A 21,451-nucleotide genomic window follows, 5' to 3' on the forward strand; every position below is an offset into this window, starting at 1 on the left:
AATATGCTCACTGCCATTACAGATTCTATTTGTGAATTCAGGCACAGCTTTGATCTGGGAGTGGCATTTAAGATGCAAACCAAAAAGCATCACAGGTTAGGAAAAACACATCCCTCAGATGGTCTCATTTGTCCCTTCCTTACTCATGTTTTAAAGTTTTCTCTCTTCAACTTCAGGAAAAGCAGCAAATAAAACCCCCAAACCCACCACACTCAACCATTATGTGATCGTTTAATCTTTAACCATAGTGCTGGAATCATTTTTCCCTCAGAAGAACCTCTCAGGGTCTGCACTGTATTCAACAGCTCTTTTAAGAGACCTTTAAGTGATAAAGGACGACATTTTACTCCAATGGAACAGCAGATCCATGCTTGGTTCACAAGTTTCAGTTCCCAAGACTCCTGTCTGCTGAGTCAAATTAAAGCTCAAGCAGAAGTGACCAAAATGTCTGTAGTCTCACTGACTTCCATACAGCTTGATAAAGTTTGTTCATCTGCACTGAAGTATTTCTGACAAGCTGGATGTAAGGGGTCAGACATTACTGGGCTTTTTTCCAACCACAGTGACCCCCCTACCACAGCTTTACAATATCTCCAATATTATTTAACAGCTCACAGCATTTATTGTGGAACTTAGGCTATACTATCTATTGATTTACACGACTCTGAATAAATATTTCTATAGCTGACAGCTGTGAGAGACGTAATGGAAAAAATAAATACCAGAGAGAGAACTTTCTGGGTAATTTAATAGGAAACCATCCATGCTTTGAAGGTATCAGTGCACTGCACTGATGTACAAATCTAAGAACATTTGTTATTAGTTTCATATTCAAATTTAGATGACTATTCTACATACCTGAGCTTTGATAAACTTCCTGATATTCCTATGAGTTCGGCAGCATTCTGTTAATAAACTGAGAACTGGAGTCAGACCTTCTCTATAGCTGCTTCCCTAAAATAAAAACAAAAAAACATTTTTAACGTGCATTTCAAATCCTATGAACTTTACAAAAAAGCCCTGTGATGATCAAATCATGAACTTCACACAGATATAAACAAAGAGCCAAATGCTCATGGTTCTAAAAACACAAACATGCTTCAGGTATTCACAGGAATTTGCTCTCAATTTCGAAATGTTTCACAACCTAGAATCAAGCAAGGACATCCATGTTTTTCCTAATGCTGCCTGAAAAGATTCTTACAAACATTACAGACATCCACTTTTTAATTTAATGAAAGAAGCCACATTTGACAGAAACCTTCACAGACCATACCTTGTCAATTCTCTTCTCCATGAAATCCAATAAAATCTGGATTGCTCTCATATTCATACCATTGTATTTTATATCTGTTTCCTCCTGGGATGATGGATTAATAAGGACATCCAAGCAAGAAACGGGAATATTGCTTAAGAGGTTGATTGCATTGCTGAAACAGATTGTTAGAATTTGTTATTTATTTGAAAGAAAGAAGCAAAGGCAGCACAACTTACCATACTGTTTGTTTGACTGCAACAACAACAACAAAAGGCCCTGCAACTGAAGCAATGCTTTATTTTCTATTCTCTGCATTTTAAAGAAGGTGGCACACATTATGCCTGAGTGCTAGCTTCAGAATGAGCAAGGAAAAAGAATGACCTAAGCTCCAGAAGCAATAGAGCAGCAGTGCAGCATTATCTCTAGCCTCCACAGAATCACATCCCTAGGATAAGGCACAGCCACCAGCACTACTTTCCAGCAGCTGAGCCAGCAGGGGGAACTCTCACATTGACTTGCAGGGCTCAGAGCTTTTTCCTCCTTGAAACTGAAAAGATTTTACAATCTGGCCATGTCCTATCATTATTCTGACAAAAGTATGCCACAGAAACCTACTTCTCCCTCCGTATATCAGTGGAGTGTGGTGGTAATTTCTCAGTTTCCCTGGAATGCTTTCACTTTTCCTCAGCTCTCAGTATGTAGGAAGTACAGGAGGCTTTAACACTTCAAAAAGCTCAGGCTTACTTACCAAGCACTAACATGCAATAACTGGCAGCTTTTGCAATCCACAAAGTGGAGCACAATGTGGAACTTACTTTGCAAGGAACTTAAGGAACTCTGTTACATATCCTTTGAGTTTGCTTTCTATCCTGTTCCCATTACACAGACCACAATTTGTACTCTTCCTGAAGCAGGCTAAATGACACAGACGCAGCAAAACGTAGAACTGTCTTTATTTAATGCCCAACTGCAATTTGAAACGGACATATTTAGTAAGCAGGCCTCAAAGCTATCAAAAGACCTATGGGTAAACGATGTTCCAAAGAGTGTCCGAGAATTCCAAGAGTGGAGAAACTTCAGTCCAGTTAATGCTTTTACATAGAAGCTGCACTCCATTTTTACGTTATTTATACAATTCTAACAAAGGTCTAACATGTCAGAAAGCAAAACAGCAATGACACGAGAGGATTTCTAACAAATGTGCTGCTTGGAGTCTGATCAGGCTCCACGCTGTTACCTCCCTTCTGTTCTTCTAATAACTGAATTTCAGACGACTTGCTCTTTTGGAAGAAGTTATTCTCATTCCTGTTTAAGACGTCTTCTACATTACAGAAGTCGCTCCTCTCCAGTATTTCAGGAGTAGTTAGAAGCAAAGCAGACTGAAATTCAACAAATATTTGGTGGCTTTCATCCTTTCATCAAAAGTTCTCTTTTTAACCAGTTCCTTATTAAACAACCAAGTTCTCAAACACCTACAAAATTAATTTTCTGGATCACTGTGTCTGAGCTATTCTTTTCAATAAATGAAGCCCAGCTTTCTGATCTTTGTCACTTCACTGACAGTTTTATTTGTGGTAGAGGAGTGTATGAAATTCTCCAGCTACCAGGAAGTCAGTGACTATGCACAGATCTGCACAATAGTGTTTGCATTCCTACTCCAGGGGGTAGAAATACTGTGTATATTACTCTCCCCTTTTTGGCTTCCCAGAGATCATTAATCACTGGGACATGACATCCACCCACTCATGCTCCCAGCCCCCTCCTGATATGCAAATTCAGAAGCAAAGGCCTATTTAGAGCTGCAGAATGCCTTGATTAAAGCCTTGTTAGTGGGCAAAAACGGCACTCACTCTAATATGTGGTGCTGTAAGCTGTTCATATTCAAACGTTAAGTAATGACGTGACAGAACCACAATAATGACAACAATAGCAGGTACTAAATTAGTTAGGGGATTTTTTGTAGGTAGCTTCTGCTTATTTCTTAGGAAAATAAGTCAAACCAACAATCAGTACAACACAGTTAAGGGCACGTATCCAATACCTGATGCTCGTATGAAATAAATCCTCAGCTTGGACACTCTGAGCACAAGAACTCATGCAACACACTGTAACAGGCCCTCCAAACCCTTCAGCTGCACATCTTACATTCTGCAGGTTTTCACACTTACAGAAGTGAACAGGAACTCCAGGTAATACGCCTCCTGATACTGCATTCTGCATTCAAGTCTGTTTATTTATTTATTTATTATTTATTATTCAAGTCTGTTTCATTCTATTACTAATGACACTTTAGTAACTGTGTTACTGCTGGCTGGGATGCAGACGGGGAAGCTGAACTCTTTCTGACTCTCACCTCAGTGCAGCAATAAGGACCCCATGGTCAGAGCCCAGCCTATTTAGCAGCCCAACTGACCCAGCCTGCTTTCCTATGCTGGCTATAGACAGCTAACACAGGTTTAGCCCTGCGTTACAGAAACTTCAATCAGGAATGAAAGATTTCCCTGGCTTATTACAACAGGGGATTGAAGTGAGATACCCAACTCCCTGAGATCTGCTGGGTCATAACTTCTGACTGTACCTCTTCTGTTCCAGAACTGCCCTGTGATGAATGCTGGGGGTAGAAAAGCATCCTAAGTTATTCAGCTTCTACTGCAGCATGTAGCGTTCCAAGGCAAAATTTAGGCTCTGCAGATGGGCTGAAATATTTGAATCACAAAGTTCCAAATGTGTGCTGTGCCACTCTAACACATTTAAACAAACAAACAAACAAACAACCTTGAGCATGTCGTAAATCAAGATCAAATATTACAGGCAGCAGTGCTACACTTGCACTCTTTCTTCTATCAACCTGAGCTGAACAAAATTGGCTAACAGAGGGAAAAAGTTGTATTCCCAGCACAGCAGAAAAAAGGCCAATGCAGTGGTATGCTGAATTTTATGGAGAAAGGGAGACAACAGAAGGAATAAGGCAGTGATTCATCCTCCCTCCTTCTGCTTCCCCTCCTCAGAACTGGGGGGAATTCTTGCCTTGATCTGGCACCTCCATAAGGAGGGATGCTCCATGTAAGCAGCATATCTACAAAACATATTCCTTCTGGCTGAAAAAAAGCAAAAAAAAAAAAAAAAAAAGACAAATCACACTAACACTACATTTTGTCCATTGCTGCTTACCTCTATCTATAAAGCCCTCTTTGGTCCTGATCTGCAGGTGTCTACAAGGGGTAAACACACAAGGGCTTTCATAATGCGCATCCTTTTGTGACAGGGCAAGGTAATTAAATTTTACAAGGGTGATATTTTACAGGGTAATTAGGCCAGTTTTGCACTCCTGGACAAGGAAATACGGCATTTTTCTTGTTTTCACAAGAGCAGCATCCACTGTATGATAATTCATCAAACTATCAGGCAATCGTTGGGAACTTTACAAGCTGAAGTGATAAAGACCTCTGTCTTCCAGTAGCTGTGGAACTTACACAGATCTGTTCAATTTTCCCAGCAGTGGGAATTTCAGACCCATCAGTCTTTGCTTAAGAAGGATGAGAAAGCAAAAAAAAACAAACAAACCACCATAAGCAGCAGCACAGAGAAAACACTGACTGCCTTTTAGGACACACTCAGCACTAACTCCAGTCATGGCAACTACTGCAGCAGTCTCCTAAATTATTCCAAATCAGCCTGCAAAAACTGAGAATGGCTCTGATGTGGGATTTTAGCGCTTGCCTACTAAGACTGTTGATCTCTAAGAGCTTTCCAAGACTTCACTAAAGCTCATTTAACTCTTTCAAGACCACTGTGTGTGAAAAGCTGCACCCTTCTTGCTGGATACTGCAGGTTCATAAAAGGATCATCAAAAGATCTTGCACTTAGATAAAACTGATAAACTGATGTCTCAGACCAAAGAAAACTGCAAAACAGGTTTTTATTGCCCAAGCTATCGTGGCATAGTGTCTGATGCTCCTGTATTTGCTCAGCTCTTTGAACAACTCAATTTAATTAAAAACAAAAATGTCATGGGAAAAGACTACTAACGCTGAACAGAAAAGAATCACCAGACATCAGCAAGAACACTGAGTTTCAACTGAGTTATTGGAGGTAAATATGAAGAAAGCAATTGGATGTGGGACTGACAAGAAACACACCCAGAACTGCAAGATGACTTAATTGGAACAAATAGTTATGAAGAAATTGATACTGGTACTACTTATACTCTTGAACTACTAGAGATAGAAGTATCAATGTGTTACTTCCACTGCGTATCAAAATTGCAGAAATTACATACAAAAACCTCACAATTTTCCATCAACTTCTATGCAAAACAACAAGAGTTGCATTCCACCAGAAAATTACAGTTTTCACTGGTTCTCAGATTCCCACTTTAGATATCAGTGAAAGCGACTTATTTATTTTGTGGTAATAACATAAGTAGATTGTCTCTGCAATTTTACCAACCTGTGCAACTCTTCAGTTTTGTCTTCAGTGGGGCCCGTGGTTAATAAGCAGTACCGAAGGATGGCAGCCATGTAACGAAATTGATGAGATTCATTCTATATAAATATAAATTATGAAGATATTTTTTCATTTTGAAGATTGCAAGTGAGGTTTTCAGGTCACTAGAATAATAAAAATTAAAAATGGAAAATACCTATTAGATCACAACATCCATCCCTATCAATACAAGGACTTCACCTTAGAGTTCACTTGAACGCTTAATGCAGTGTACTTTCATATGCTGGCCTTTCAACAAATGAAGCCTTTTAAAAAGCAAGGGGATCTTCTTCCAGCCAAATGAGTCCTCGCTAATAGAAAACCCCGTTAGAACTATTTGCCCAATTCCATACAATTATTCCTTACATAACATTCCTATCTTCTCTGTTTACACCCAGGACTGATGTCTCTTCATCAGTTTAGATTACGTATGTTCTCTGCTCGCCTCATTCTCACTCAGTGCTTTTGCTGCCAACAGTTTCATTCTCCCACCCAATATGTTTCCTTTCTTAGTTCACTTGCTTCTGTTCCCTTGACATTTTTCTACACTTCCTTAATAACTTCTCTACACTCAGCAACCTTATTTGCCCTACTTTTCCTCTCTTCAAACAGCACTTCCTTCCAGTCTTTCACCACAATGCAGTCACACAGAAGTGTGCCAGTAAAGGTAATCACAAAACTGTATCTATCACTGTCTTGTCCTTTTTATTACCTCCTCTTGGCATCCATCATATGTTCTTTGTGTATTTGGCTTTGCACAAAGCACCGCAATACATCACACGTAACATCAGCATCCAAATCTGCCAACTGTACCACCTGCAGCTCGTCTGGCTTTGCTACTTTGAAATCAACTCTAGTCATTAAACACTGGTGTTTCAGATGGTTCTCGTCTCCTTATGATGAGTTTCATTCAGCTTTCTACCCACACACCTCTCTGATCTCCTTTTATTTTCCAGCCTGCCTGTTTCTCAACTTTTCAAATTCTGCATCTTCAGTCCCCTTAATTAACATGCTGTTTACTTTTCTTACAGATCATTAATATTTCCACAGGGATACTTGCCAAGCAGAACATCACCTAATATCTTGTTAAGAGTTTACAACTATCAAAGAGTTCTTTAATTTAAGGGTTGCTTGCTTTTAGGAACATTTAGTGAGAACTCATTACATAAACTCCATTTCAAAACACGAAAGAAGGTTCTCCTGTCCCAGAATGACTTCAGCTCCCATCCCATAAGCCAACTAAATGAAAAGGATATTAATACCAAAATGTCTTGAAATTTGAAGGGAATTTTGAAGGGAATTTTCCTGATAGTTGCTTGTGTGGGTTTTTCAAGGAGGAAAAAATCTGCGGGAAAAAGCCTCCCTTACACCAAAGACAGGTGCCCAACGAAGCCTCACCAGGTGACACTACAACTGCCTCCTTCCTCCCATCTGCTGTAAGCTCAGCTTTTCGTCTAAAAATCTTGAGCAAGTATACTAACAACTTGATATAATAATAACTTGATATAAGAACTTGAGACTGAGATTTCAAGAGATTACTTCTCAAGAGGCCAACATGTAATACTGACTCATTTTCCAGAGAAAAGTTCCTCACTTTCTTCACACTTCCCCAAAATTCGAAGCACTCAGCCTCCCTGATTTTTTTTTCACCCAATCAATTAATCTTAAATTTAACTTTTTATCTGGTGTCCCTAAGATATAATCTTTATATTCTATATGGTTTTACATTTTGGAATGTAATAATTAGCACCGTGTCTGTTGTTCAGTACAGTACACTAAAATGAACAATTACTTGCCTATTACTTATTTTAACCACTGCTACTTTCTACTGAGCTTCATACACTACAGATTTACAACACCCAATGAAAAGTTAACAAAACTGTTTTAGAGACGATATGACGTGGTCTAAGAACACCTTTTAATCTATTTAATTCTATTGTTCTAATATAGGCCCAAGTTTATAAATTTGAATATACAACACAAAACACAGCATCTCTGTCTGTGAGAAAAAATAGACCTGCTGTTGCCATAGAAAATAGAGAAATCCTATGAATAAGATAACAAAGAAAGTGTGTTTGGTTCTCATACATGACCTAATCTTAAAAGATCATGTTTAAATCCAAAACTGAAGCTGTGATGATGGGAGAAAAAGACATTCAAAACAGTATCTGCTTGTTTTTTCAGTTACATGTGGCTGGAAATTACAGTTGATGGGCTTATCCTCAAGCCCAGAAAAAAACAAATAAAACTAGTGAAACTCCTCAGCTCTAATTGTTACTCTATTGCCACAGTCCACAATCTCAAGGGATGCAGCCAGCTGGTACAGCTACATGACAGAGTTTTTCCCAGCCAACTAATTACTGCTGAACAGTTCATTTTCTTTCAGAGGTCTCGGACTCTCATTAAACAGTCTTCTTTGACACATTCTACTGTATTTTGCATTTTTTTGTTTGGAAACATACACTTCTAATTATTTCATTATATCATCCAAGCTACTCCCCCATTAAACAGAAAACACATTGAAAAGACTTTTTTTTTTTTTTTTTGCCTAAGTAGGAATAAGAGCAAGAAAGTTATTTTTGCATTATAAGCAATAAGCATTAGACACTCAACACCTCTTAAAACACCAAGAATGGCTCGGGTTGGAAGGGACCTTAAAGCCAGTCCCAAGCTCCCTACGTGGGCAGGACTGCCACCCAGCAGCTCAGGCTGCCCAGGGCCCCATTCAACCTGGCCTTGGATGCCTCCAGGGATGGGGCATCCATCAGCTGCTTCTCTGGTCAGCTGTGCCAGCGCCTCAACATTCTCTATGTCAAGAATTTCTACCTAACATCTAATCTAAATCTTCCTTCTTTTAGTTTAAAACCGTTTCCCACTGTCCCATCACTGCAGTTCCTGGTGAAATGCCTCCTCATCTTTCCTCTTGACCCCCTTTAAGGAGAGAAAGGCCACAATGAAATCTCTCCAGAGCCTTCTCATCTCTAGGCTAAACAATCCCAGCCCCCTCAGCCTTTCTTCATAGGAGAGGTCCACCAACTCTCCAATCACTTTTGATCAATATATGACAGAGTCAGCATTCATATATTCAGAGGAATTTTCTCAGACTGGTTTGTCATTTAGGAAAGCTATGACACCAATACAAAATTTCAGCAGTACCTCAGTTGCTGTACTGAAAAATGCAATCTAAATTCTATCAGAATGACAGTAGCAAAAAAAAAAAAAAATTAAAATTAAAATCCTTGCTCTGGAGCTAGGACAAAAACTGCTGCTTATGTTGGTTCTTGCAGGCTGAGCAAAACCCGTTTAAAGAACAATCATTTCAACTAAACCTTACCTTGCTGTGGACATTCCAGCTATCAAGCGTTACATTAAAAAGAGCCTTCAGTGCCTCAATGGCACAATTTGTCTCTTGCAAAGATAAAGGCGGCCTGTCGTGGTCTTCTGCTGCTTTATATTCTCCTGTCCATCTTACATTCAGGGAACTTTCCAAAGCCTGAGTCAAAACTTGCACTCCTTGCAGTTCCTGCCGCAACTGCGATCTAATATCTGTGTGCAGAAGTGACAAGAGGAAGAGAAGACGCAAATCAAAGCATTTAATGTCACCAACCAGCTGTTGGTCCTTGCATTTTTTCAGAAGATTGCAGAGCATGGCTGCAAGATTCAGTTCCAAACTGAGCTTCTGTGCAATGGCACTGTTAAAAATTATGTTACAGAGGCATTTTAAAGCTTCTACTATAACAGGAAATTCAGACACCCGCTCCAAAGGATCTTCCACAATATCCAGCTTTGCTAGTCTCACGAGGATCTGCATGTTCCTCTTTGTGGTTACAGGCACCAGAACCTTCTTGTCCCTGGACAGAATCCGCAGTGCTTCCAGACAGGCAGTTTGACATGAGGTTTTTGTGTCTTTTTCCAGAATGTTCAGAATTCCCTCACACAGTTTCTAAGCAAAGACAAAAACAAACAAAACCTAATCAGTTTCATTTAAACATTGCTAGCAACAGGTAAACAACTTCTGCTAAGTTCCTAGCTTTGAGTTTTCAGCTAAATTGATTTGGGAAAATAGGTATTCCATACTAGCTTTTCAAAACAGAAGCCATTATGAAGGACCTCCAAAGATCACCTACAGCAGTCTTCTCACAGACTCATCCAAACACATCAATGTTAGCAAAAGTGTTAAGACCAAATGGTAGCACAGATGCTACCAACCATTGCCAGTTATACGGGTCTGAAAACCTGAGAAGTGAGAGCAAAAAGGCTAGAGAGAAGTGAAAGGTTTTAAAAACATATTGAAGTAGAACAGCCATACCTCCAGGACCTGCAAAACCATAAGCGGAGGTTGTTTCAGTCAGGAAACTGGGGGAAACGAAACCAAACCTAAGTAACTGCCTCACATAGAAGTATTAGTACTTCATTTGTACCATTTCAACACGATCTACCAACTTCTCCCACATTAATCCTGACTGTCTCTGGCTGACACAGGAACATAACAGGAAACTTTTTATTGGAATGCTTAGGCTGTCTCACTAAACAGTAAAACCACTGCTTTGTCAACACAACTTGCCCTTTAGGTTGAAATATTCACTGATACTTTACGCAAGTGTGACTGTAGGGATAAACAGATAAATGCAGAAAAAACACTTCCCAGAATCTCCAGGCCAGAACAACAGTAACTGAATTAAATGAGGATGAACTTTCATATGACAGAAAGAAGCAATGAGGAAATCAATCAGAAGAGAGACAAGACAGAAGAGACTGTTGGATGACAGATGACTCTGGAGGGTTTTTATGCCCTATGTTCACTACAGTAACACTACGTATGGGTATAATTATGAAGAAGCTCTCGTGTAAGCCTCATAGGACACAGTTCCTCCTTGCTTCTTATCTTCCAGCTTTGTGTCTTGACCACTGCCTTAAAAACTCCCAATGAAGCAGAGGAGCAACTGCCCTAAACAGCCTTGCTGCGTAAGTCTTCTCAGGACCCAAAACTTACACAATGGTTTCAAGCAACGTATGTTTATATGAAAACAACATAAGAGGCTATGGGAATAGTAGTATTAGTAAAAAACAAAAAAAGAAAAAAAGAAAAAAAAATAGTGCTAAGGGAATAGTCTCTGAAATGGCATCTCTCACTGCCAGCAGAAAGGTGGGGAGCACAGCACCCCAACACAAAGATCAAAGCAAAAGCTCCACTTGCGACAAACAGAGCCTCATTACCACGATCACTATAACTAAAGCCAAAATAAAGAAGAAAGGTTGTCTAGAGCAAATCTAGAACAGATGCTCCAGAAGAATAAGGGATAAAAAAGCCCAACAAATCTCCCAGAGTGTTAAAAAGATATTCTGTAAACAAAATCAGTATAATTGGAAGTGTGCTTGTCCTGGGGTGAAGGCCACCCAAAAGCATTTCCCAGCCAAACAAGGCCTTGACTCCTTCCTGGCAGCTCTGACTGGCTCTAGCCAGTAGGAGTTGGAAATGAAGGGTGAACTCCACCTCTTGCTATTGCACAAGCAACATGACAATTCTTAGTGAGAGGTTTACAGAAACTGCAGCTGACCACCCTATGGCAGCATAGGTTTGTAACGTGAATTTCATGGGCAAATGCCTAGAACAAGATGCTAACCTACCTTTGCTCCCACAGAGCTGTACAGTTTGTGAGACCTAATGTTTCTGAAGGTGGCATCTTTGAGGTGTTTTAAGAAAAAGTAGTAAAAAATTTAAGAAACAAGAAGCGACCAGCCTAGACTTCCAGTCAGATTACCTGGACACAGCTTCATTTCTTACAAGAACTTTGCTTTATCGTTAAAAGAATTTTCCACACAACTAACTTCACTCTGCAAGCTGAAGCAACAGTCATGAAGAGCGTTTGATGTGATATTCAACAGGACTGAACGCTCAGTTCAGAGAACTCTAGATAGGAAAAGGCCAGTTTATCCTGTCCCCAGCCTACGTCCATTTCTATTAGGCTAAATAAATGCAGTACTACAAACTTACCTGATTTTTCACTACTAATGCTACCATAAAACGACTGAAGGTTTCTGATGGGACTTCAAATAACAGGGGTCAACACACAAACAAGGCGATCCAAATCAACAGTCTTTGAAACTAAAGGGAACTTTGTTCCTCTTGTTAGTTAAGTTGTGCCCACCTGCTGCTAGGGAAGCATCACCACAAAATGTCAGAAGCGCTGTGGGAGAGATCCCAAAGGGAACCAAACTCCCACCAACTCACCATGGAGATGGAAGCCTTACCTCCCTCCATACATTTGAAGGCTATCCTTGCAATTGAAGTAAAGGTTACAAAAACCATCACCTTACGACTTCAAATCTTTGTGAAACTCAGCAGTAGAAGATTCTTACCTATGATTAATTTCAATTATGGGATTAATTGTAACAAAGATAGATACTGAACTGAAAACAAAAGTGATGTTTTGATATTTAGCAACCAACTTAAAACTTGGGGAAAAAAACAATCTGAATGTTTGCATGTTACTTCATTCCCTACACCTTCCTGAAGCTTTGGCTGTATAAAAGATTCCATGATATAAGCAAGGATCCTTTTAAAAGCATGACTTTTATGCATACTACATTAATAACTAAACCATGCCACACTTTGGAACAAGTGTGTACATATATATATATATATATATAATATATATATATAATATAATATATCTAATTTAAGATCTAAGACTTGTGGAGTAGAAATCTTAAGAATTCTCCAGAGTTAGACTCTAGCAAGCTACCAAGAGCAATTTTAAAGGAACCAGCATACAGCTTCTTGCTTGCACTGCTTTTGGTATCAGGATCCTAAGTGCCAACTGGAGTTTTGGAAAACTTAGAGGATCTGAAGCTGGTTGAAGAATTATTCATAGTAACTTCTGAAGCAAGGGAACAAAACTCACTCTATCACTGAACTGCCTTGGAGACAACCAAAACCAAAAGCCACATACCACAGTTTCTGCTTTCTTGATGGTGTAAAGATTGTGCAGTTATGAGAAACAGAAAAGGAGGGAGCACAATCATCCTTTTCATTTTCTTCAGATGGTGCTTTTCCCTTCCCTCACCTCTTTCACATTAGCATGGCATAACCTAGTGGGCACAAATGTTATTTACTTGGTTTAAAACGAAAGCAAGTGAACAAATTCAATCAGTAAGGCACCCCCTCCCCTTCCCATAGTATGTTACAACTGTCCATGTTTCAGGGGCTTGCTGCTATCCATTAAACTACAAGTTTAACTTTTGCTACTTATAACCATATTTTCAACTCCCAGAATGTAGCTGCAACTTTCACAAGCTGTGATTTGCACATCTACACATAAACAAGGTAGTTTTCAGTCTTTTCAAACTTTTTTTTTTTTTAAACAGTTATAAAATAAATTCACTTCTCTAAAACTCAAGAGTTCTCAGCTTTTGGGCTAATGGTAAGGTGAAGAAAGAGCAATACACAGAACTCCTTTCATCCATGCTGCAGCATAAGTAATATTTACACATTTTAGAATTTTACTGAGTGTTGAAACACAAAGCCCAGAAACAGCCATTGGTCATCTGGCCTTGACAAGCATTCATCCATCCTGCTCCTTTCTCCCGACAGCATAAATGCTTTAAGAAGTAATGCGGTCCTACATAGAAAGCAACACCATGAGATGCAGGAGATCTGCATTTTCTTCCTTGCTCAGCCACACACCTAGAATGTGGCTTTGGCCAAAGAAGTATCACTGCTTTACATCCACATCACCATTTCTGTTTACAGGCTAAGTATAATTATATTTTTTAAAGCAATCACTGTTCAGCAGAGGTATTTCTCACTGGGTGCTTATATTTTCCTGGCTCGATCTCAGTTGGCAACAATAGATGTTAATGAAAATTTGAGAACTTCACAATTTTGCTCTGTGGTCCAATGGTGCCTGGATGTGAGGTCCTTTTTCATCTCCTCTTTGTCTTTGAAGCAGACATCTATAAAGTACACTCAACCTATGGCCACTTTGATGCCACTACGTCAGACAAATTTACTGTAGTTTTTCAGTATCAATAGCGTGTTAATGAGAAAATTCAACTATTTTCAACTATTCTCCTTTGCTTCTTCCCCTCTGGTAAATCATTCTCTTCTCTCACCGTGCCTTTGGATTAGAGCAGAAACAAAGCAACACGGTTTCCATCCAGGAAGTACCCAAATCCAAGCAAACAGTACTGCTTTATTGAATAAAAAATTTAATTAAGACAGAGATTATTCAATCCTAGAGAAGCTGCAATTCAAAGGTGAATGAGAGCTCTGCTAAACACCACAAAAATGTAATGCTCTCAATTCTTATTTTCCACACTCTTACTTTGTAGTCTGCCATGGATTCTGTAAGTACCAGAAGAGTTATGCTTATCACTCACATTTAAAGCAAGGAAAAAAAGTATGTTTCTTCTTTCCATTTTCCACTTTCCTTAGTAGCAGTGCATATTCCTAAGAGAAGTGCCAGAAGAGTCCATCAAGAATTAAAATTCTACAGTAGCAGAACACAGGAAATGTGTCTGATTTTATAACATCTTCACTTATTTTCAGGTGAAGTGTTCTTAGGACTTCTTTGTGTATTCCAAGGTATAAACACAACCATCTTGACAGAACAGGAGCAATACCACATGTGGAGCAACATGAGCACAGCAGACATATTTTATTCTTTTTTTTTTTTTTAACCATACTTGTGAGGTTGAGCTTAAAAACAAAACAATGTTAGCTTTTTAAGAACTGAACACAGAATGGAATTAGTCCTCCTCACCCTTCTTTGAGAGCTGAGAAATAAAAGTGACAGACACTATAGTGAGCGTATGCTTACTGTCTTAGCACTGGTGAACCAGAAGCTGCAATGCCTTTGGCTTTAACAAAGATTATGAGGTCAGAGCACACGATGCTCCCATTTTCCTAAATACACATGGCATGTGGCACCAAGTCACGCTTTCCTTCCCCTGCGCTGGCTGGAATCATTCTAGCTCACCTTCATCTTCTGAAACATGGTTTTCATAATTTTCAAATCTCAGTTTAAGTTCTCTCTGAAGCTCAACAGAAGCACATAATTCAACCTACTTCTGCAGCTATTTGGTGACAAAGATGTTCCCAAGCAAATGCACCTATTCAACCAGTCACACAGCTCTGCTATTGCTAACCTCATTTGAACTGCTCTCTGTTCCTCATACTTATCTCCTATGTTGCTATAAGCATGAAGATTCACAGCACATCTACACATGCAGATAAAAAACATTAGCAAGAACTATGACAAACTGGATGTGAGTTTTCAAAGCTGTAGGTCTGTGTAGCTCTCCTTGTTATTCAGAAGTTTCCTTTAAAACAAAAGCGTTTCTCACGTGACACAAAATTATTATTATTATTATTTTTGTTAAATTTTCACTAGACTACCGAAAAAAAAAGCATTGTAGAGAAATGATGCTTTTGGCAAATCGGAGCTAAGATTTCAGGATCAGAGAGGCATAACAAGGAACTGCTTACTAAGAAGTTGGCTGATCATTTCTGCTAAGAGAAGCAGCATTAAAATAATAAGTTAATCATTTTATTTTGCCATTATGTTTCAGAGTCAGTCATCCAAGGCATTAAGAAAGTAAGCTCAAGTGTATTTGAAATGATTCCATGTTTCATTTTCTCAGGAAGCCACGACAGTATCATCTAATGCTTAAATCCAAATGTGTTGAATGAAGAGAGATCTAGATAACCTTCTCTGAGAAGGCCATGCCAATTTTTGCCTGGCCTTTGCCGATAAGACTCCTGTAGGGGAGAGTGTACACTTACACTCCTTGGGGATTCAGTCAGCTTCACTTCGAAATCTCATCGTTCAGCCTGTGCTGACAGCAGGAGGTTGGCCTCTTTGGCAGAGGCTTAAGTTGCAGGACTGAGCACTTGAGCCCAGCTGGGTGGCACTCCATAAGTAAGGTCAGGAGCGTACGCTATAAATGGTGCTGTCAAGAACCAAACCAGGTGTGTCCTTCATCTGTCACAGAGAGGTGAGGTGAAACTTGACAAAGATGCACTCATACAGCCCTGCTTTTCTCCCTCTTGAAAAGGGAGAGGGAAAGCCCTGTTCAGCTGTAATCCGGTAGTTAAAGAAGGGTTTTAAAGGAGAGATGAGTTTCACTGGCTTAACATAAAATGTAAGACAAGTTAAAAAGAGAAGAACGCTGAGTGGGACAAGGCAGAACCAGAAGGAATTGGAACAAATCCTTATCATTAATAAAGGACACTTTGTAACTTTTTCCTTACAGACTGGTGCTCCCTGAAGAGATTTCAGACAAGTCAGAACAATTAATACCGAGATACCACAGCAAACCCACAAGAGAGCCTAAGCTTAATATTTTTATAGGACTCTCACCAGCAAACTTTAAAAGCTTGCACTGAAGTTACTGGGAGCAAAGCAGCTCCATGTCTTTGTGCCTGCAGGATCCTTCAGACCTTCCAGAAGTGTCAGAGTGCCAACAATACTGTCTATCAACAAGGTTGGTTTTTTATATTACGTATGACAGCATCTTGCTACATCAACGTACTTCACCGCTTCCATCCTTCCAAAGTTCAAATGCAGTGCAGCCCCAGCCTTAAGGAATCTCTCAACATCGTGAATTTAAGCAGCAGGGAGAGTCCCAAAGCACAGTTGTGGATTTAGCATCATCGACTCCAATACCTTTAAAACCTTCAGCAGTGTGAGGAGGAGACTGTTCAGGAAATTTTTGTCCACTACAGAAGGCTTCAGTTTCAGATCTATTATGCTCAAACTCAACCTGAGCAATAAGTTATGAACACACAGAGATATTCCAACCTGAGATTTGTATGTCACAAGGCTGACCCAACACAGGGAACTGGAAACAGCTTTCTCACAACAACAGGAGAAGAGCTGTCAAACTGATTATCAACATTTCCATCCTGTTTTTGCAATGCGAAAACCAAGTGCTTCAAGTAACACCAGTGGTGAAGCAGACAAAATATAAGAGGAAATACATAAATGCCCTATAATTTCAGGTAAGAATATAGCTCATGAATAATGCTCTTACATTTGGCTGCTGCTTGCTTTTTCTTTTTTCCCCCTCTCAAATTCTGCATCTTCAACCAATTTAAAAGCCAGCCTTGCTTACCACCTTGGACAGATTAACTCTGTTCCATCATCCAGTGAAACGACGCTTAGCTCCTTCCAGCTGCATGCCCTGGTTAACCAGGGAGTCAGTGCTGCCAGAAGTTTCCAGGCCACAACCCAGTGATTCTCTTGCCACTGTAGGTCTGCAAAGAGCACAAGAAAGCTACTACTCCACAAGCAGGAATTGGGCCTGTCAAGGTAGAAATGACAGAGAACAAAGCCAATCCTATTTGCTCCACTATTTAAATGAAGAGGAGGTGGTTCTAAGGAAAACTTTCCTTTTTGTATGAGGCCAAGCAGCAGTCACCCAGGATTCCTGCTGTACCACACACACACCAGGCCTGAGACCCCTCCCCAGGTTTCCAGAAATGTACCCGCTGGAGCTTATAGCACAGGCCAACACAGAGACACAACCATTAAACAAAACACAACCAGGACAAGCTACAGCTTCTGTCAGTACAAGATAGCAGAACACAAGCTTGTAGTGCCCGGTGGCTATGTCCAGATGGATTTGCTCATCAAGCATAACAGCCTTGCCTCATTCTGCCCTCCAAAAGGGACAACCCACTTTCCTGCAGGAGCTCAGCATCACAAACTGGCTGCCAATTTAACCAACATACAGCCTAAAGGATCAGATTCAACAGCCACGTCACAACTGCACAGCCAAACAAAACTTTTGCTGGCTGACCCATCCAGTCTCTGTAATCAAGTCGTAATTCTGACCTTACTCTTTCATATTTCACAGCATGTCACTGCACGTGGGGCGTTCTTTCTCTAACAGCATCAACTATGAAACAGCATAAATCTCAGGTGCACCCACACTGTATACAACTACACTACAGACAACCTTAAAAGCTTAAAATCACAGCTGAAGCTGCGTGATGAGGCAGAGGAGAAAAAAAAAAAAAAAATCAAATATGCACTACATCACTGTTTCAATATTCTGACTTCAGTATGGATTGTGACTCTTCCTCTAAACTCTCCTCTGCTGCAATGGTTTTAATAATTAATATTAATGACCTCTTAATTCCTGTTGTTCTCTCGTTACCACTTTCTCAACCTGGACATACTCTCCTCCTCAATGCAAAATAAGGTGGAAGGGGTGATGAAGAATGAAGACAAACACATTAGGAGAGCCAGATCAAGATCCCTCCTGCATTCCACAGATTAAAAAGTAAAGTCACCCACATTACTAAAGGTCAGAAAGGTCAGCTTTGAGTAAAGCCAAACATTTGATAATCGCATGTATGTCTTCTGAAGCTTTAGAACCGTAGAGTTTTTCAGTGGCATCTCTTCAAAGGTCTCTGCTGTGGCTTAGCCCAGCAGGTAGCTGAACACCACAAGGCCATTCACCCACTCACACCCCCAGGTGGGATGGGGGAGAGAATTAGAAACAAAACAGAACTCATGGGTTGAGATAGAAGCCATTTGCTAAACCAGAAAAGGAAAATGGAAATAGAAATGCAATGATTATATAGCTGCAGTGCACTTACCACCCGTCAATCAACAGCCAACAACAACAACACAACTGCCTGCCCACCAGCAACACGGTGCCTCACCGTCTGCCAACCAACCTCCAGCAGCCCCCAAGCACCAGCCACGTCCCCAGCCAACTCACCACAGCTTTACAGCCTTCTCCTTGATGTCCCAAGGTGTGGAACGATCGCCTGCCTAATTCAGGCCACCTGCCCTGGCTCTGCCTCACTGAATGGGGCACCCAACCAAAGCACTGGTGTCCTATAACTCTATTTCAGCTGGAACCAGATGGGTTTTTTTATCATCTACTTCTTAGAGAATGACGAGGGTGGATTCAAGAACAAAACAACACAACTATGCAGCTTTTCATTACCATGCATGTACAAGCAAAAGCTGCCCTAATGCTATGTGACCAATGCACCTCGTTAAAGATACTTTTAATTAAGAAAGTAACAGTACAGAAACAAACTTATGCAAAAAAACCAACCATTTTTTAGTACAGAACTGTTGAGCCCATTTACTATCTTGAATATTCCTTGATGACCTCTGTTGAACCTTAAATTAATGTCAAAGAAAGAACAGTTTGCCCCCAAAACGTGCAGGAATTTAGCCAATTTAAGTTAAAATTCTATCAAGTGCTTTCAAAATACTTCTTATCAAGCTAGAAGCCCTAACCAACTACAGCAACAGACTTAGGGCACTGAATAAAACATTACTGGCCTTTATGTCCACCTGTACAACACTCAGCTTACAAACACATAGGCTTGATAGTTTTGTCATACTGGCTATCGCTCAACTATAGCATTCAATATTGATTAAAACTTCCAAAAGTAGGTGTTGCCCACAAAAATAATACTATAACTTTGCTTTTTAACACAGATCTAAATCCAAACCAAGACAGTGACACAAACCAACAGTGAAAAAAATGTCACATCTCATTAAGTCCATAACAGCTGTTCTCTGAAATACAGAGAGGAAAGCATGAAAGGATACCATCAGGGAGCTCCCAGGTTAGTGAAACAAACCTATCCTACAGGAACACTGTGGGGAAGACTTCTACACAACATTTGTTCTTGTTTTACTTTGATTTACGAGAGACAACAGCAGCACATACTGTAGTTCAGTACTGCTTTTTGTTGAACTTGAAGGCCTTCTTTTAGCTTGCGTTGATTCTTGGGCACAAGTCATCTGTGCCATAAAGAACCGTAAGCTAGGATTGCTGCACGCAATGCTCATGGTTTGTCATTACATATTATGTCATGAAGATAACAGGGGGTGGCAGTCAAGGGCAGCTGAAGTCTTAAACACAAAGATGCGAGTGAATCTCATGGGAGCTGACATGTTAGGCCCTCACAAACCAGCACAGCTCCAAGCTACAAAACAAACATTTCCCACCTAGGCAGCCTCACACACTCAGCATGTGTTCTGATGATGACAGCTTCCCTTGGAGGAACACTCTTCTGCAGCATTGTCTCCCTTACAGTTTCACAGCTCTACATTTATCCCTTTATCTCAACACCTACTATTCAACTACCTAACATAGGCAAGAAATACTGGGATACTGCTACCTGCTGAAAGGAGAGAAAACAAAAATGCCTTGCAAAATTTTTGTATCTTTATTTTTCTTCCACCAAACGTGGACTCCAGGAAATCCCTTATGGGCTTCTCCATTACTACTTCATTTGAGACAGAGATGATTGTTGGAGTTTTTGTTTCTCATTGTTGTACTTCTAAGCAGAGCATGAATGGATTCAACAGCCTATTTTACTTACCTTTCTTTTATCTTCATCTGCTGGATCAAATCTGAAAACGGCTCGATTCTGTTTAAAAAAGAAATTACATTTGTTATGCATGAACATCAGCTGTCAAGTTACAAAACTTTAAAGGTTTGATTAAAACCAGTCTCAGCTAAAGAGAGCAGCCACATCAGCGCGCTTTTCACACTCCACCCAACAGCAAAGGCTTTTCAAGTGTCTCCAACCAACAGCTTCAGTTACCTCGATGCTGGTTCACAACAGCAGTAATACGAGTTAATGACATTGAAGAACTTCTAAGCTAAAGGTGGCAGGAATCATTAAATGGTTTGGATTGGAAGGGACCCCAAGGATCAAGCTCCAACCCTCCCAGCCACAAACAGGGCTACCAACCTTCCTATCTAATACAGACCAGCCTGACCAGGATCTCATCCAACCTGGCCTTGAACACCTCCAGGGACAGGGCATCCACAACCTCTCTAGGCAGCCTGTTCCAGCACCTCACCACTCCCACAGGAAAGAACTTCTCCCTGACATCCAATCTAAATCTTTCCTCCTTAAGCTTAAAACCATTCCCCCTTGTCCTATCACAACCTACCCAAGTGAAAAGTTGATTACTGTCCTTTTTTATAGTCCTCTTTTAAATACTGGAAGGCTACAAAGAGGTCTTCCTGCAGCCCTCTCTTCTCCAGGCTGAATAAGCCCAGCTCCCTCAGACTGTCTTTGTAGGAGAGGTGCTTCAGCTCTAAATAAGTTCCTTTTTGGCACGAGACTCCCAACACCACCAGTGAACCACAGAAGTTTAGGAAGACACCAACCAAGGGCAGCTAACAAGGACTGATGAGCAGTTAACCAAGAGAAGATTAACAAGAGTGGAATAATAAGAGAAGGAACAGAAATTTGAAATAACTGCAAATGGGCCAGAGGTGCTCCCCTATCGAGTCCTCTTGGCTTTTCTACAGCCCCCCGTACCTTAAAACTACATTTACCACTCCTCCTCAGTGAAAGCATAGTTTATTGCTTAAGAAGACTAAGAAACAGAAGGAAGACCTGGAAGCTGGAGTACTATGCCCAATCTTTGCTGCCCTCCCCCCAGCAATCTATCTTAGCCATTAACATTGCACAGAAATAGATGTAGGAAGTGTTACGGCAAAACTTTGAACAAGAAACACATTAAGGTGAAACATCATGCTGAGATCCACTTCAAAAGAAGCACCGAGCCACACACAACTCCAGAAATCTGTTTAAAAAGCCAGAAATCCCTGAGCAGGAAATGTGCCAGCTCTCACTGTCTTTGAGAATTCCACCTAAGCCCAAAAACTCATTTGGGGAAGCTCCCGTGAAGGCACAGAACACAGTGC

General features: G+C 40.3%; 1 protein-coding gene across 5 annotated transcripts in view; it reads right to left on the bottom strand.

Moving 5' to 3' along the window:
* RIC8B (RIC8 guanine nucleotide exchange factor B) overlaps nt 1-21,451 on the bottom strand; it is a 34,108-nt gene that overhangs the window by 11,820 nt on the left and 837 nt on the right. For 2 of the 5 annotated variants that reach the window (XM_042889830.1, XM_042889831.1), the window contains exons 2-6: nt 20,109-20,156; nt 9,078-9,686; nt 5,708-5,802; nt 1,277-1,430; nt 859-954 (exon numbers count right to left, since the gene is read on the bottom strand). In XM_042889830.1, coding sequence (XP_042745764.1) covers nt 859-954; nt 1,277-1,430; nt 5,708-5,802; nt 9,078-9,554 — 822 coding nt within the window. In that variant the 5' untranslated portion in view covers nt 9,555-9,686; nt 20,109-20,156. Of the gene's footprint in view, nt 1-858; nt 955-1,276; nt 1,431-5,707; nt 5,803-9,077; nt 9,687-12,696; nt 12,836-16,861; nt 16,947-20,108; nt 20,157-21,451 lie in introns of those variants that run through there. The other 3 variants (XM_042889826.1, XM_042889827.1, XM_042889829.1) reach the window with 3 other exon arrangements.

This window comes from Lagopus leucura, unplaced genomic scaffold, assembly GCF_019238085.1.
Source record: "Lagopus leucura isolate 7727_CA_CO unplaced genomic scaffold, USGS_WTPT01 Super-Scaffold_100159, whole genome shotgun sequence".
NCBI lineage: Eukaryota > Metazoa > Chordata > Aves > Galliformes > Phasianidae > Lagopus > Lagopus leucura.